General features: G+C 37.2%; 1 protein-coding gene across 1 annotated transcript in view; it reads right to left on the bottom strand.

The window, feature by feature from the left end:
- Positions 1 to 2,643: 2,643 nt before the first annotated feature.
- TTC8 (tetratricopeptide repeat domain 8) overlaps positions 2,644 to 14,853 on the bottom strand; it is a 40,783-nt gene continuing 28,573 nt past the window's right edge. Inside the window, exons 10-15 of the mRNA XM_030950238.1 lie at positions 12,258 to 12,368; positions 9,526 to 9,665; positions 8,144 to 8,318; positions 6,765 to 6,887; positions 4,855 to 4,938; positions 2,644 to 3,209 (exon numbers count right to left, since the gene is read on the bottom strand). Coding sequence (XP_030806098.1) covers positions 3,093 to 3,209; positions 4,855 to 4,938; positions 6,765 to 6,887; positions 8,144 to 8,318; positions 9,526 to 9,665; positions 12,258 to 12,368 — 750 coding nt within the window. The 3' untranslated portion in view covers positions 2,644 to 3,092. The remainder of the gene's footprint in view (positions 3,210 to 4,854; positions 4,939 to 6,764; positions 6,888 to 8,143; positions 8,319 to 9,525; positions 9,666 to 12,257; positions 12,369 to 14,853) is intronic.

Here is a 14,853-nt window from a genome sequence, read left to right as displayed (position 1 = left end):
AAGCATCCATCAGAAAGAAGAGAAACATGTGGTAGGTAGTGAGAGCTACTAAATACAAAATCTTTCACAAAACCTGATGCTGCTTCAGCAGGTAATGGCTACTTAAGTACAAAATAATTTCACTAGAAGAAGCTGCCGGCTTAAAAACCTTGACTTATGTCATACCAGAGATAAGCCTGAATGACCCAAAAAAATCTCTCCCTCTAGTCTTCAAAGACAGGAAGCAATCAAAGAAAAAACCGACCAGCAAGAGCAGTAACAAAATTGGATAATTATCCAGTCATACACTGACTGAACTGGCACCTAATGGCAAACTGTCTCTCTCCTGTACAACTTCTGAAGCTGCTTTTTGCAGCCAAAATCCTCCACAACCCTTAACTGCGAATTGTGATTCATTTCAGCCACAGTTTTGTGGCTATAACAGCTGTGGCTATAACACCCAGCAGAAGAATCAAACTCCTTTAATAACCCAACCCTACATTATCACCTTTTAATTGGATTCATCCATTAGAAAGACCCAATCAAGAAGGATGGTCATGAAGGATAAAACTGATGGCAACAGCCATAAACTGTACAGACCGTTCCTGCAGGGTCACAGAAACCTCAAGACCCCACACACATCTGCTTCGAGCTTCCCTCCAGGCAGCTTTGCTGTGGAGCTATTAGCACTGTAGATTAAAAAAAAAGCGGGTTTTTCAAACGGTATTCCATTCTTTATTCTGAAGAGGCTTTGTAAATGCCGGCCAGACATCCATGGAGCTGTGTTCCAGGTTGGAGGAAAAATGGTTTCTGTGTTCCAGAAGTGCTGTTCGCAATGCTAAAAGGTCACTGTGCTCCCAGGACCGTGCTGCAGGGCCGAGCAGGGCTCTCTCCGGAGCGCGGAGCTGAGCGCTGCCAACCCCAGCGACCGCGGGCGCTTTGCCCCAGGGCTGCCGGTCCAGCTGTTTGCTGCGGCTCACACCGAATTAACACAATGAAACCGAAAGAATCTTCCAGCACGAACGGCCTGCTGATTCATCTGTTGTTGCACTGTGCTGCTGTACCCATTACCACGTTTGATTTCATTTGTACCGCGCTAATTGTGAAAAATATACTGTCAGACCGTCGCTTTGGGGCACGAAAGATCAACAAAGCAAATTGCTGCTGCCTTTTAGGGCAATCAAAATACAACACCTAAGATAAATTTGGAATGGCTTGCAGAAGCTGCAGAGTAGGGAGTTTAAAAGGTTTTAATCCTTGTTTAGACCTTTGTATTTTTTTTTTTGGTGGGGGGGCGGAGAAGGTGAAGTTTTTTTTAACATCTGATTTGCACAAGCATATTGTGTGAAGGATTCCTTAACATACATAATCCTCTTCCCTTTTGATCTTCATACATCCCCCAATAAGAATAATGAATTTGGATCCATATTGTAAAGGGGCACTGCTTGCTAGAAGAGAGTAACTCAGATCATGAACCTGAACAGTGAACACAGTAAGTGGCATCTTATAAGCACATATGAGGAACTATCAAGCAGCCACAATGGATTAAAAACTGGAGTCACATTACTCACTTCTGTTCCAGTTCATATAGAAATATTTTTATTTACTATGCAGTTTGAAAATTACTTCAAGTTAATAATATGACATTCAAAAGTTCTCAACAGTTGTGTTTAAACTGCTAAGACAATTTTCTTTTCTATTGCCTCTCTAAGTTTAGTAATGACAGCTGGAAAGACATAAATACTGCAGATCAAAGGATGGAACCTTCCTCTAAATTCTTGCATTTTGGCAGCCAGTAAAATATTAACTAATGAGAATTACTGGTAACTAAGATTCCCTTTTAAACAGATTGTGATGAACTTCCCATAATATAAAATGAAAATGGACAAAATAAAATTCCATAAAAGATGCTGCATATTTTCAGCCAATAATGCTTTTGCACTTCACACCATGTGACAGCAATTAATGAGTGCTTCTGTCCCCAACAGAATGCTTTGTGGGGGAACCCGTGGGCACACTTCTCTAAGCTCCCCAGCATCCACCTTCACCATCTACAACGGTTGAAGATGAGGGTGGAGAAATAACAAGTACTAAAAAAAAAGACATAAGATACAGAAGCATGCTTAGGGTTGCCCCTTAAGCTAAAATATTCCCCTGAGATATCAGAGAAACATGAAAAGATTTCAAAGGTCTGTTTCAGGATGTGCCATTGCAGACTGCTTTAACATCCAACATTTTTAAAGGTCTTTTAAAAAGGTCAGGTTTGGAATTCATGCAAATGTATTCCTTTTAGCTAAAACACAAAGTTTGACAGAAAGTCTTCATTTGTTGTTAGTAGTAGTGTTCCTGTAGTTAGATTGATCCAAATATTTATTTAGCAATAGTGCTTATGTGGTAGCACTTGTAATCACCCCATCAATGCCTTGTTCTCAACTATTAGTTCTTAATTCTGCAAGCTTCTAAATGCCCTTCTCCCTCACTGAGATCCAGAATAAACTCCCTCCTGGGCAGAGAGGAACACATGTATTTATGTGATTTTGTACCAGTTCTGTGGAGTCTCTCAAAATGTTAAGACTATCAACCCAGATTTTCATGGCAATAAGAATGTAATTACATACACAAATGAGACAAACCATACAAACTGAATTTATTTAACTCATACAGTACAAGGAATATAAGAAATGTTGCTTTACATATGTATTTAAAATTCTTTTTAAGTATTTTAATTTTAAAACCTAACATTCAGTTAGAAAGTATACTATCAAAAGCCAACTTGAAAACTAGTTAGGAAGTATTTTTACTCTGTTTCTTCACAGATTATCACACAAGAATGTTTAAAACCAATTTTTTTCTGCATAAAAGTCAGAAAAAGACCTATTTTCTGTAATCTCTTGTGTACATAGCTGCAAAGTTTTCTAGCTGCATTTGAATAAGTGTTATCTTTTAAGATGATAAGAAATTGAAACTCAATCTTTTCTTGCTACTCAAAGTAACACAAGCTTTGCCACAGGAATGCATAAAGTATAGTTAGTCTACTTTGAGCTGGTGTTCTCAAAATGTGTATGGGACATTTGCTCTGGCTAGCTTCTTACATAATAAAAAAAATTTGCTCATCAGAGCACAGCAAAGTGCTCCTTTAACTGTTTCATGAGCTGCTGTGTATCAACATGGCCTGGAAATGCTTCTTCAGACTTCTGAGCCGCTGTGTAACTTCTCTGAAGATCTCCAACCTGTAAAAAACGCACAAACTGATTTTGAAAATCCAAGCACTGCAGTGTTTGTACTCTTTGCTTTCTGTGCAGTATGTTTCTGGTGCTCACAAATTTTAAGCACAGCTGGTCCAAAGAGAGAACAGTCAGAGTAAGGACATTTGGAGGCAGGATTATGTCACACTTACATCAAGGGATGAGAAAGACAGAAATGTCATTTTAATGGATGCTTCAAGACATCAACTTAACAAATTCCATTTCACCCAACTTTCTGGAGAATGGACAAGGTACACACCATGCCCAGTGCTTGAAGTATGGAGGAATAAAAAAATAGAAGTTTTGCTTTTAAACTCCATAGAAGTGCTATTGTATAAACAAGCAAATCACAACCCATCAGGCCTCTGTAAAAAAAAACAACTGTGATTTCCTGCTTCCTCACAGAGATGCACAACAATGTTGGAGAACTAATGGTGCTCCTCTGTTGCTTTTAGAAGAAATTGTTCTCTTCTTAGAGAACTTCCTTTTTTTTCCTAAATAGGCATTATTTTTTGGAAGGATTAAAAGGAAAGCATCTCAGAACGTGGGTTCAGCAAAAAAGAACCCAAACATTTGGGAACACATCTAGTAAAAGTGATTACTCCTGAATGGGAAAGGAGAGCTATGGACAGCCAGGAGGCTTTTTTGGCTTGTGCATCACTCAACACAGAGCTTCAGTGTGGCAAGAATTCTCTGAAGGAGAAAAATCCAAAGTCCTGCCCAGAGAAGTCATGTTCTGTAAACCATGGCATTACACTGAATTTAAGGATTGCATTACCCCACTGCACCAACACCTGGCTGATATGGCTGGCTGTCTTCTCCCATAACCTGTGAGAGTCTTTTGTGCAAAATCTATGTAACAAGACATCTGCAGACTAGGATTTACTCCCCAAACAGTAAGTAAGAAAGGCAATTATTCAACACCCTCTTGTGTTTCACAATGGAGAGGATACACTTAAAAATTAATGGGTTATTCTCTTCTTAATGTGTGTACTTCAGCATCTGTAGGAGTGGAGCTGCCCACACAACACAGATTCATAACAGAATCATGAAGGTGTAGGCACAAGCAAAGGAACAATTTTTTTCTTATGAAGAAACAAGAAAAAAAATTGTACAAGTTTCTCTTATTAACAGGAATGCTGGACACTGTTAATACAGTGTCTTAGACACACTGGATGAAATAGATTATTAACCAAAAAATCAGAGGTTGTAAAGCTGAACAAGAGATTTTCCTTTTGAGATCAGTAAGATACTATCAGTAGAGGATACTCTTTCTATCATTACTAGTAAATCATATGATATTATTGCACTTCACATTCTGAAAAAGCTTATGACTGTAAAGACTGTAGATGGAATTGTTCATCTTCCAGGCATTTGGACAATCATAAAGTTACTTCATAGCCAGTACTCCGTTACTTGGCCTCATTTTTTCTCAAAAGCAAACTTTGGAATGGCTACTTTGACATACTTCTAGGTATTAAAATTAAAATGTAATTTAGCATTTTCTTTGAGTTTATGCACTCTGTATTCTTTTGTCCTATCTATCTGGAATTCTTAGTAATAACAATAAAAAACCAGCTGCCTCACCAAGGCTCAATTTTTAGATTACAAGAAGAGGATAATGCATTACCTTCTCTGAGAGAATGGCAACATTGAAATGGGGCTCATACATGTGAGGTGCTAAAGACGAAGCAGTCTGCAGCAAAGCTCTTGCCTATACAGAGAAATGAAAAAAATAATATAGCGACATCTGGGAGGGAGAGTAACAAGAATCTAATGCAATATTCATAATCCTTAAAAGAAATCATCCTATGTTTACTAAGTCATTACTAAGAAAGCCATTTTCAAAAAGGTTACATCAATAGTGTAGGCATAACAGAGTCAAATAACATTGAAATGAATAAAGACTTTTGGTTGAGTCAGAAAAAAAAATTATTGGGACATACTAAATTAGGCAATTCAATTTTAAACCCTGAGGACAATACATCATGTAAATTAAATAAAACTCAAAGTATTTAAAGAATACACCACTGTATTTATCTGTTGTCTCTGACAGCTCTGTCTTAAGCATCCCTGAAACCATAAATTTTATCATATAAATGACAGCTTTCACACTCAAACATTTAAATAAAATAAAGTTTTTTTTTTTTTCTCACTAGCAAAATAGAGGCATAAAAAGGTAAAACAAACTACGTATCAGAGTGTATAGCTTCATGCTGTAAATCCAATGCAGAATTAAGGTCCACTTGTGAAAGACTTTACTAAAAAAATGCAGAACTTAATGGGGAAAATTCCAAAACCTTTAAAAATAAAAGTTTCTATACTATAAACTGTGTAAGTAACTATAAACTGTGGCAAGACTGAGCTACAACTTGTTAAAACTTCCTACATCTAAAAAATCTGAGTACATGCAACAGTTCTTATGAAAGATCATTGTGAAATAAAATCCAAGATAAGCAAAATATCATCCCCTTTTTATTCTTCTGTGCATATTTCTATTGCCAAAATTATCCCAATTTTTAATTATACATGTGATACAAGAAGAAAACTGAAAATCTTAAGCTAAAAACTAAAGTAGGTAGGAAGCTGTTCTAATGGAAAGACTCTGCAGTGCTAGTTATGAGCAACCACAACTTCCACAATTAAGGGTATGCTCCACTAGGGAATCAAATGTCTAAAAATTTACTGATTATGAAACTGAAACTAAATCCAAAGTTTATCTGCCACTGGATCCAGTTCTAGGTTCATTTCAGTGTTTCCATGGTAATTGCTAGGTTATCTGAATAAACTTAACTTCGGTCTAAGACAATCTCCTCTTAAAAAAGGTATTTATAATTTATTTTAGCTCTATGATGTATATATGAATCCATCAAATTAGCTTGTTCTCATGAGGTATAAAACAAGCCCATAGTAGTTCTGTCCAAAACTGCCCAAAAAACACATATTCATTTTCCCTGTATGTGTATAAAAATGGTTACATTTATTCCACCATGCATGTCAATTATATATCTAAGCACAATACACTCAGTATACTCACATTAGGTAAGATGAACCACCAAGCTTATTGATGCAAAAGTGTTTATCAAGAACCTGTTGCTTTCTGACAAAATTCTAATGTGATCTCCTTGCTAAAAAGCCCCAACTTTCAAGAAATAATCTCATTACTCTTTTCTGCCACCCAAAAAAAGTATGTTATCTACACTTATAAACTGAATATACGGTCAAAGTGGTCTTTTAAGTGAAGATTTCAAAGCATTGGCGTTTGCTTTGGGTATCAATTAAAAAAAAATCTCAACAACTGCAAAGTTATTGGAAACCTTGCTTGTCTTTGATGATTCATTTGGATATGCCAAAAAATAAGCAGTTTAATGTGAGATGGCATGACAATACACTGAAACATGTATAATAGTCATCCATGGTTTCTGCCTGTAACAGTAAGTTAGACATTCATATGATGCCTCCACCTCAGAGAAATGACATGTTTGTTAAATAAAAATGCCTAAATGAAGCATTCTCCTTAGGCTGGGATTCAGCACTGACCTGTTCAGTGTGACCTTTTCTCATTTCCAGCACAGCCAAGTTGTTGTAAGCTTCTGCGTAGTCGTTATTGTTGACTAAGGTCAGCTTGAAACACTGGTAAGCCAGATTGAGGTCCCCTATGCCCTAAAAGAAAAACTGTATTTTCATTTGTGAAAAGATTGGAAACTACATGCATCTGTTTTGGTTTTTGGAGTATCTTTTCACCCATAATGGCATGCAAATTACAACAAAAACATGCTGATCAGAAACATGTGCTTTCTTCCCAGATCCTCTTATTTTTTCCTTATTCTTTCTCTAGATAGAATCATTTCTCTCCAGCAGAAACTTCCATGCTTAAGTGATATTCGCTTTTTTAACTTTTGGATTATTAAAGTGGCATCTAAAGACTATGCTATCTGCTACTGTCTTAGCAGGGTAAGATAAACTGAGATGTCTCCAGAGAGGAAGTCATCTTGCTTCTCTGTCTCTACACGTATTTACGTTAAGGAAGATTCACTCCGCAGATGGAGCAGCTGACTAATACTACTGTAGTGTTAAGACTGACACTGACACAGCATCAGGTTAAACATCAAAAGTGACAAATGCTGAAAAATACAGGCACATCAGTTCAAATTTCAATCTTTAAGGCAGCATAAATTATCTTGTTTATCCTAGCTGCAGTACAAGACACAGTTGTGTGTCTGACTCAAATCATTACCAGCAATTGAAGACAACTCATGTTAGAAAACTCATGTCAAAAACTTCATTCAGCAAACTTATTCTGGGCATGTAGCTAAAGAGAAATCCAACACAACTTCTTGCAGAACATCTGCAAAAATGGGCAAGACTGTAAGAAAATTTGTGTAGAAATTTAACAAAGTTTATCACACAAATACACAATATTTCTATAGCTGCCTTTAAGACAGAGGAAAATATCTTCTCAACTATGACCTACTTAGTGCCTTAGTATTGGCTACTTGGTGCTGAATGTGTATTTTTATGACAAGAGAGTGAGTCTAATTCTCCATGTAAAACAAATAACAGTTCCTAGAAAAATATCTTGAATTCCTTTTTTTTTTTGTCAGATTAGCTTGTTTTGCAGCCAAGGCCTTCAAGGGCTGGTATACGTTGCAATTTTTTAGTAAGATGGGAAGGTTAAAGACAGTGGGGAGTGAGCATCTTTTAGCAGGAGAAAACCACATTCTGTACAGTACAGAGTTTTTTCTCTTGCTGCTTCTTCCCCACTGAAGTGAAAATAAACATTCCATCTGTACTGGACTTTATCCTGTACACTATCAGGTTTCATATTTTCAAGAAGGGAAATTACTCCTTCCTAGTAATTTTTTTACATTTTTAATAAGTTTTACTTATTCAGAAAGATGGTTAATATTTTTTCATACCACAGCCACATGTCCCAAGTTGTACCACACATCTGCTGTCTCCTCCTCATTTTCAGCCAGAAACAGTGCCCTTTCAAATGAAGATAGTGTCATATCATATTGCTGGGCATAGAAGCAACAGAGGCCCAGATTGTTAAAGAGCTGGCAGTTATAAACACCCATCTGCAGGAGCCGCCTAGATTGAAAGAAAACATTTATTTTTTTTAAATTAATTTCAAGTAGGAGTTCTACTCTAAAAGACAAAATTATCTCCTCCTTTCTCCCTATTCTGAGAGGGTATAAAAACCAAGTGTTACAGTCTTACACTTGTTAGTTTCATGAAGGACAGTGCAAGGCATTTTTTATTAGAATCACAACTGCGCAAAAGTCTGCATAAAATAGTAACTTTTGTCTTCTTGACTGGGTGACATGATCTGACTTTACTGGAAGACAGAGATGTTGCAGACTTTCTGTTTCCTCTTTCCAATCCCTCAACATCAATCAAGCTGTACTTTGCTGCAGTTATTTTATACAATTCTTAAGACTTCAATTTTTTGCTTGATTCCCATCCTTCAGTACTGCTCTAATTAGTAATAGTATATTTAGAGGTGAATGTATATTAATCTTACCCATCAAGCATAACTCAGCTTTTGATTCACATTGATATTGTTTAGTGTGTCTTATAAAACAGAGATGTATTATAAAAATTCTGTTTATTCATATTTATAGGAATAAACAGAAATGCTATGAGGGCCAGGGAAAAAGAGCGCTGCTGAAAAAGCGAGTTTCTGAACTTAAAGCATAAAAGATCTCAAGTCCAACAGAAATGTAATGATAGTGCTCTTGCTGGCTTAATTTGCTCTTAGGGAGGGAACGTCAGGCTCCTCTGCACTCTGACTGTATTGGAATAAAAATCAAGCAGCAATGTTAACACTATCTTTTCATTGCTTTCAGTAAAACACACAGGAAGCCCAGCCTGCATTCCAAGTCAGGGATTTTGTGGTCACAACACCTGGTCACTTCAGGTGGAGTAAGGGTTACAGAGGAAGTCCTTGTGCCTTCTGTATGCAATTGAAGTTGAGGGTAAGATCCACTGTTCTCAAACTGCCTCATGCTGTGAAAGAACTTTCCTTGTTTATTGGTTGAATGATAATCTATGTTGATACTTCTACATACTCCTCATCTAATGATTACAAGTATGTAGTGATGTACTTATCACTGTATAAAAAGATACAGAAATTGGTAAACTGATTTTATGGTAATATTTGTCCAAATGTTCATTCATACTCTTGTGCCAATCTGCTAATTAATTTTTTTCCTGCATTAAAAAGATCAACCCTTTATATTACCTTCTCACATATTCTGTTTCCCCTCCCTCCCTCCCTCTCCCTAAGTACAGATACCTGTAAAACCGCAGAGCTATCTCAGGTTGGTCTGAATAAAAATGGTTACTGCCAATGCATGCAATGGCTTCCACGTGAGTACTGTCTTGTTTTAACACGTCCTTATAGTACTCTGCAGCCGAGGAGATATTGTTCATTTCCTATACAATTCGACAAAAATTCCAATTACTTCTACTGTTTATCACCCATTTTTAATGTGGAACTCATGAAAATGTTAATCTACAGGGTGCCTTATCTATGCCCTGTAGAGTACCCAACTGAGATTAATTATATATACTCTTAAAGTTCTCTGATTGTACCATTCAACACCACTGTCTGGCATCTTCATAAGCAACACACATATCCATGAGAGGAATGCATATTGATTTATTAGTAATATCTTTACCTGAAATTAACTCTGTGCCACAGCTACAACAAGAAATTTATTTGGTTTTCATATTTTAGAAAAAGAGACAGCCTGTTGTATTGAGCTTGGAAGTTGAAGGGGGACTACAGAGGTGGCTTCTGTGAGAAGCTTCCAGAGCTTCCTCCACATCCCATAGAGCCAATGCCAGCTGGTTCTGGAATGAACCCACTGCTGGCCTCAAGGCTGAGCTCATCAGAGAAGGGTAGTTACATCTCTGTGATAACATATAACATATTTAAAAAGGAAAAACAAGTTTTTGTACAGATATAACTGTGGCCAGGAAGAAAGGAGTGAGAAAACATGAGAGGAACAACTCTGCAGACGCCAAAGTCAGTGCAGAAAGAGGGGCAGGAGCTGCTCCAGGCACCAGAGCTGAGATTCCTGTGAAGCCTGTGGTGAAGACCATGGTGAGGCAGCTGTGCCTCTGAATCCTATGGAGGTCAACAGGGGAGCAGAGATCCACCTGCAGCCTGTGGAGAAGTCCCATGCTGGAGCAGATAACACTGCTGAGGGCTGTGACCCTGTGGCAAATCTGTGCTGGAGCAGGCTCCTGACAGGACCTGTGGCCCCATGAGGAGAGTAGCCCACACTGGATCAGGTTCACTGACAGGACTTGTGACCCTTGTGACCTGGGGGACCCATGCTGGAGCAGCACCACATGCAATAGACATTTGACCCTTCTTACACATTGTCTGGTGACACCCAGAACTGTGCAGTCAGTTCCAGCATGGTAACACAGAATGGACTGACTTCCTCAGACAACGTCTCAACTATTTTCAGTGGTTTTTAAATCAAGTCACTAATTTCTCTGAACACAAACGAGAGTATAATTACATATGAAAACCTGTGAAAACAGGAATTGTGAATTTACCAAAACTTGTACTACCTAGGGTACGACAGTTAAGAGAACTGTATTGTATATGAATATATGCTTGGATGTGTGCTACTTGGAAGACGATTTAGGGTAAACTCATTGCTCTAAATGACAGTGCACTGTTTCTGAGGGGTGCAAGGCCCTGAGAACCTGTCCCCTACAAGAAAAAAAAGAAATTAGAAGATCAAACTTGTTTCTGTGTTTATATAGGAATATTTTTCTACCTGTGTGCTGTAGATACAATCTGCTCCCAACATAACTAAAGAATAAGCCTTTATATAACCTCAGCAGTGTATTTAGCTACAAAAAAAAAAAAAAAAGATTTATTGTGATTCAAGGAAATAGCAATAAAGCAGTCCCTTTAAAAATTATGTAGTTTTTTTTAAACCAAAAACTCTCTATAACTCTTTGTACTGTCAAAAGTTAGTGACTGAGAAGAAAAGCTCTGATTAAGATGTCTGATACATATATTCCACTTGTGAGGCTATATAATGAAAGCAGCCCTATGCTGCAGTACAAATCTTTGCTAATGAAGCTATAATCCTTCATTCAAGTGTCAGTGCAAAACTAGATCCTGTCAAATATATTCTGCTCTTTAATAATTCCTTACAGGGTTATGCAATGTTATGTATGGTTCTGCAAAATAACATCTATATTAAAAACTATTCAACAATTCAGAAAGAAGAGTCTCCAAAAATTATGCAGCTGTTTTTTTCTTGCTGAAGGGCAAAAAGGATTTAATATGAAAATGGATTAAGGCTTAGGGGTTAGATGAGAATGATGAGAACAGGATAGAATGCCAAGCATGAATATAGACACACAAAAAAAAAAATTCATTACTTTGTTTTTAACATTTGTTCTGGAATAGCACTTTACCAACTTTCAGTGCAAAAACAGTATGAAATCCACCATTTGACATGAAAATACACAATTTTAAAATACAAAATACATGGTTACCATGCTAAGGTGAAACTACTTTAATCCTATTCAATACAACATTTACTTCCTAACTAAGAAACATTCACATTCTAACTGCTCTCAGAGCATTAAGAGACCAATGACAACACATAGTGCTAATAAAAACAACACAGACAAATAAATTATTTTGCTGTTTAAGTTTGCTGGTTGGTGACTTGAGCAGTTTTAGTATGATGAAATACATATAAACTAGCAAGGACAACATCTGGACAACTTGACTTAATATGGACTTGCTTCTGCATGCCAACGGCAAATGGGATCTCACTGGTATGATTAATTGCTGAAACAAATACGCCTGCAGGGCTTCCCTGTCATTACCTTGTTACCTTTGTGGAAAGTTACCTGTTTTGCATTAGTGACACTGAAAATCAGCACAGTTGGGTTTTGATGACCTTAGTTATATTCACTATTGCCTCTTTTCTTGCTCAAGCAGATACATTTGGTCCCTATAGGGATTGCAGAGTGGGTGCATACCTCATAGATTCTGGCAATTCCACAAATAAGAGTCACTTCTCCAGGAAATCGCTCTAACCCTTGCTTGAAAAGGTTCAAAGCTGTTACAGGCTGATCCAAGCGCAAATACACCTAAGCAAATAAAAAGTGTATATAGATGTCAACTGTCTGACTTTTATACATGTTCTGCTGTTTAACAAGGGAGATAAATAAAAGGGATGACACCTCCATTTATACAGGAAACCATTAGTTGAGATGATGAATAATACTGGGAAAATAATGGAGTGAATACTGAACAAATCTGTGTAATGAAGATAAAATACACTACTTAAAATAATTAAATTTATGTATACATGATTTATTTGAATATTACTAATTTAAAACATCTTGTTATTTATTATCACACATAATATAGTTTGACACTGAGGTGAAGGCATCACCTTGAATTTAAAAAAAAATCACCCTGTTTAATATATTTTCAAAAACTTGTGTTTAGGCTTGAAAGAACAGGATCTTCAGGTTGATAATGCTGGAATATCAAAATGTTTTACTTATTTGAATAAGACTGCACTACACAGAGCAGTGACACTTTCAAGTTTCCTTACTGCTCAACCAACCTCCTCTGTCACAAACAATAAAGTCTTATGGAAAGAGGGCAGTTTTGCCTCCGTGAGTTTGGCTTCTGTGTTATTATGAAAATGTGCAATGTGATAATAACTATGTGAGAACTGGACATTCAATATGTCCAGTGTTGACAGGGACCCCCTCAGCAGCAGTCTGAGAGTACAGCTGTAAAGCCCTCCTGCTGTGAGGTATGGTAAACACAGCCACAGCAAAGGGAAAAGCCCCGCACTCGTGCTTTGGGAAACTAGATGGCTAGAATGATTTCCCTATCTCCCACTGACTGGAAAATGATTTTGTTGAAGAAACACTATATTAATCAGTGCTAATATTTGGTACCACTAAAGAAGAGAAAGAATCTGTGACTGCTGTCCTGATACAACATTTTTGTGATGAAACATAAAACACATGTCAGTGTTAGCTGAACACCTGAGAAACCTCCAATCATGTCTGCTTTTGCCCTTAAACTTCATGGACTTCTGACTGCCAGCAATCACAACTGTACATTGTTTTTTTGCAATCCCATAGATATATACCACTGTAGACACTTGCAAAGAATTCTTTCCTATGACTACTCAATTACATTCTTAATTATCAGAGCTGACAACAGTGAGTGTCTTCCAAGAAAGGGACTGCCATTCCATGTTGGTCATTGGTAAAATGTTAAAATACAGGCATTTTTTACACTTGTTCTGGTAATGTCACTCACGTTTCCTGTATGAAGTTAGAAAACAACGTCGTCCTCTGAAAATCTATAAAACAGCAATGGTTTTGGAGGGCATGGTATTAAGTAGATTAGAACTGCACTAATTACATCATTAACCATGAATGATGCATCCAATTTAAAAAAAAGGACATTGTGAAACTCCCTTAGATCTGCCCCTTTTTAATATTTTTATCTTTGTTTATGAAGGATGTTTTCTGAGCATTAATGACTTAAATCTGCTCTATCTAGAGGCTGACTCCAAAGATGCACTCACTTTAGATGCTAAAACCACATAGCCACAGTAATCTACTATGTAATTCCCATATTCAGTGTGATATCACACTATCCAACATCTCTGTAGACAGTAGAGCTGCTCTCTAGATAAATGGCAAAAGCAATTAAAAAATAGGTGGGGCAATTTCCATCTACTCACAGTTGCTTTGGGGAGACCTGCTCTTTAAAAGTACTACAGCTAATCATGGTCTATATATTAAAAGCACAATAGCTCCATTCTCTTTTTGGTCTCTCACATATCTCTTGTCAAAATATTCCATTTCTAGCTCTTCTAGGTCATTAAATACTTTGTAACTTCACAGCAGGTCTTGACTGCTTTAAAGATTCTTACTTTTTTTTTTCTTCTTTTGGTCTTTTATATTTTTGCAAACTACATTTCAAGGGAGAGATAATTTTCAAGAAAATATTATTAAAAACCCAGATAGTTGTTGCAATAATGAATATAAACAAAACTAACTAGCACTGTAGTATCAGTATATTTCCATAGAACTTTATGCAATCCTATTATTTTTTAATGGCTGCTTAACTCAAGCCTGAATTTTTCAGTTCTGTTAAAATGAGCAATATCTCTGTGCCTTACTCTATTGCCTGTCCACTGACACTAAATTATGCTGTGCAATGTTTTATACTTGAGCAAGCTGGTCTATAGAGTGGGAGGTGGAAGTTCAAATGCAGCTCCTGCCTGAGCTAGTACTGATGTAGGGGGATGCAAATCCCCTGTAATGACTCACTGTTTGTTAACCCAATTACTCTGCCAATTAAATAATTCTGTGTAGTTCATGGAGCGAGTCCAGAGAAGGGCCAGCAAGATGATTAGAGGGATGCAACACCTCTCCTGGGAGGAAAGGCTGAGAGAGTTCAGTCAGCCTGGAGAACAGAAGGATATGAGGTCACCAATTGCAGCCTTCCAGTACTTGACAGGACCCTACAAGAAAGCTGAAGAGGGACTTTTTACAGGGACATGTAGTGACAGGACAAGGGGAATGGCTTTGACCT

This window comes from Camarhynchus parvulus, chromosome 5 (genome assembly GCF_901933205.1).
Source record: "Camarhynchus parvulus chromosome 5, STF_HiC, whole genome shotgun sequence".
NCBI lineage: Eukaryota > Metazoa > Chordata > Aves > Passeriformes > Thraupidae > Camarhynchus > Camarhynchus parvulus.
Note: the sequence above shows the minus strand (reverse complement) of the source record. Positions and strands in the feature narration are given on the sequence as shown.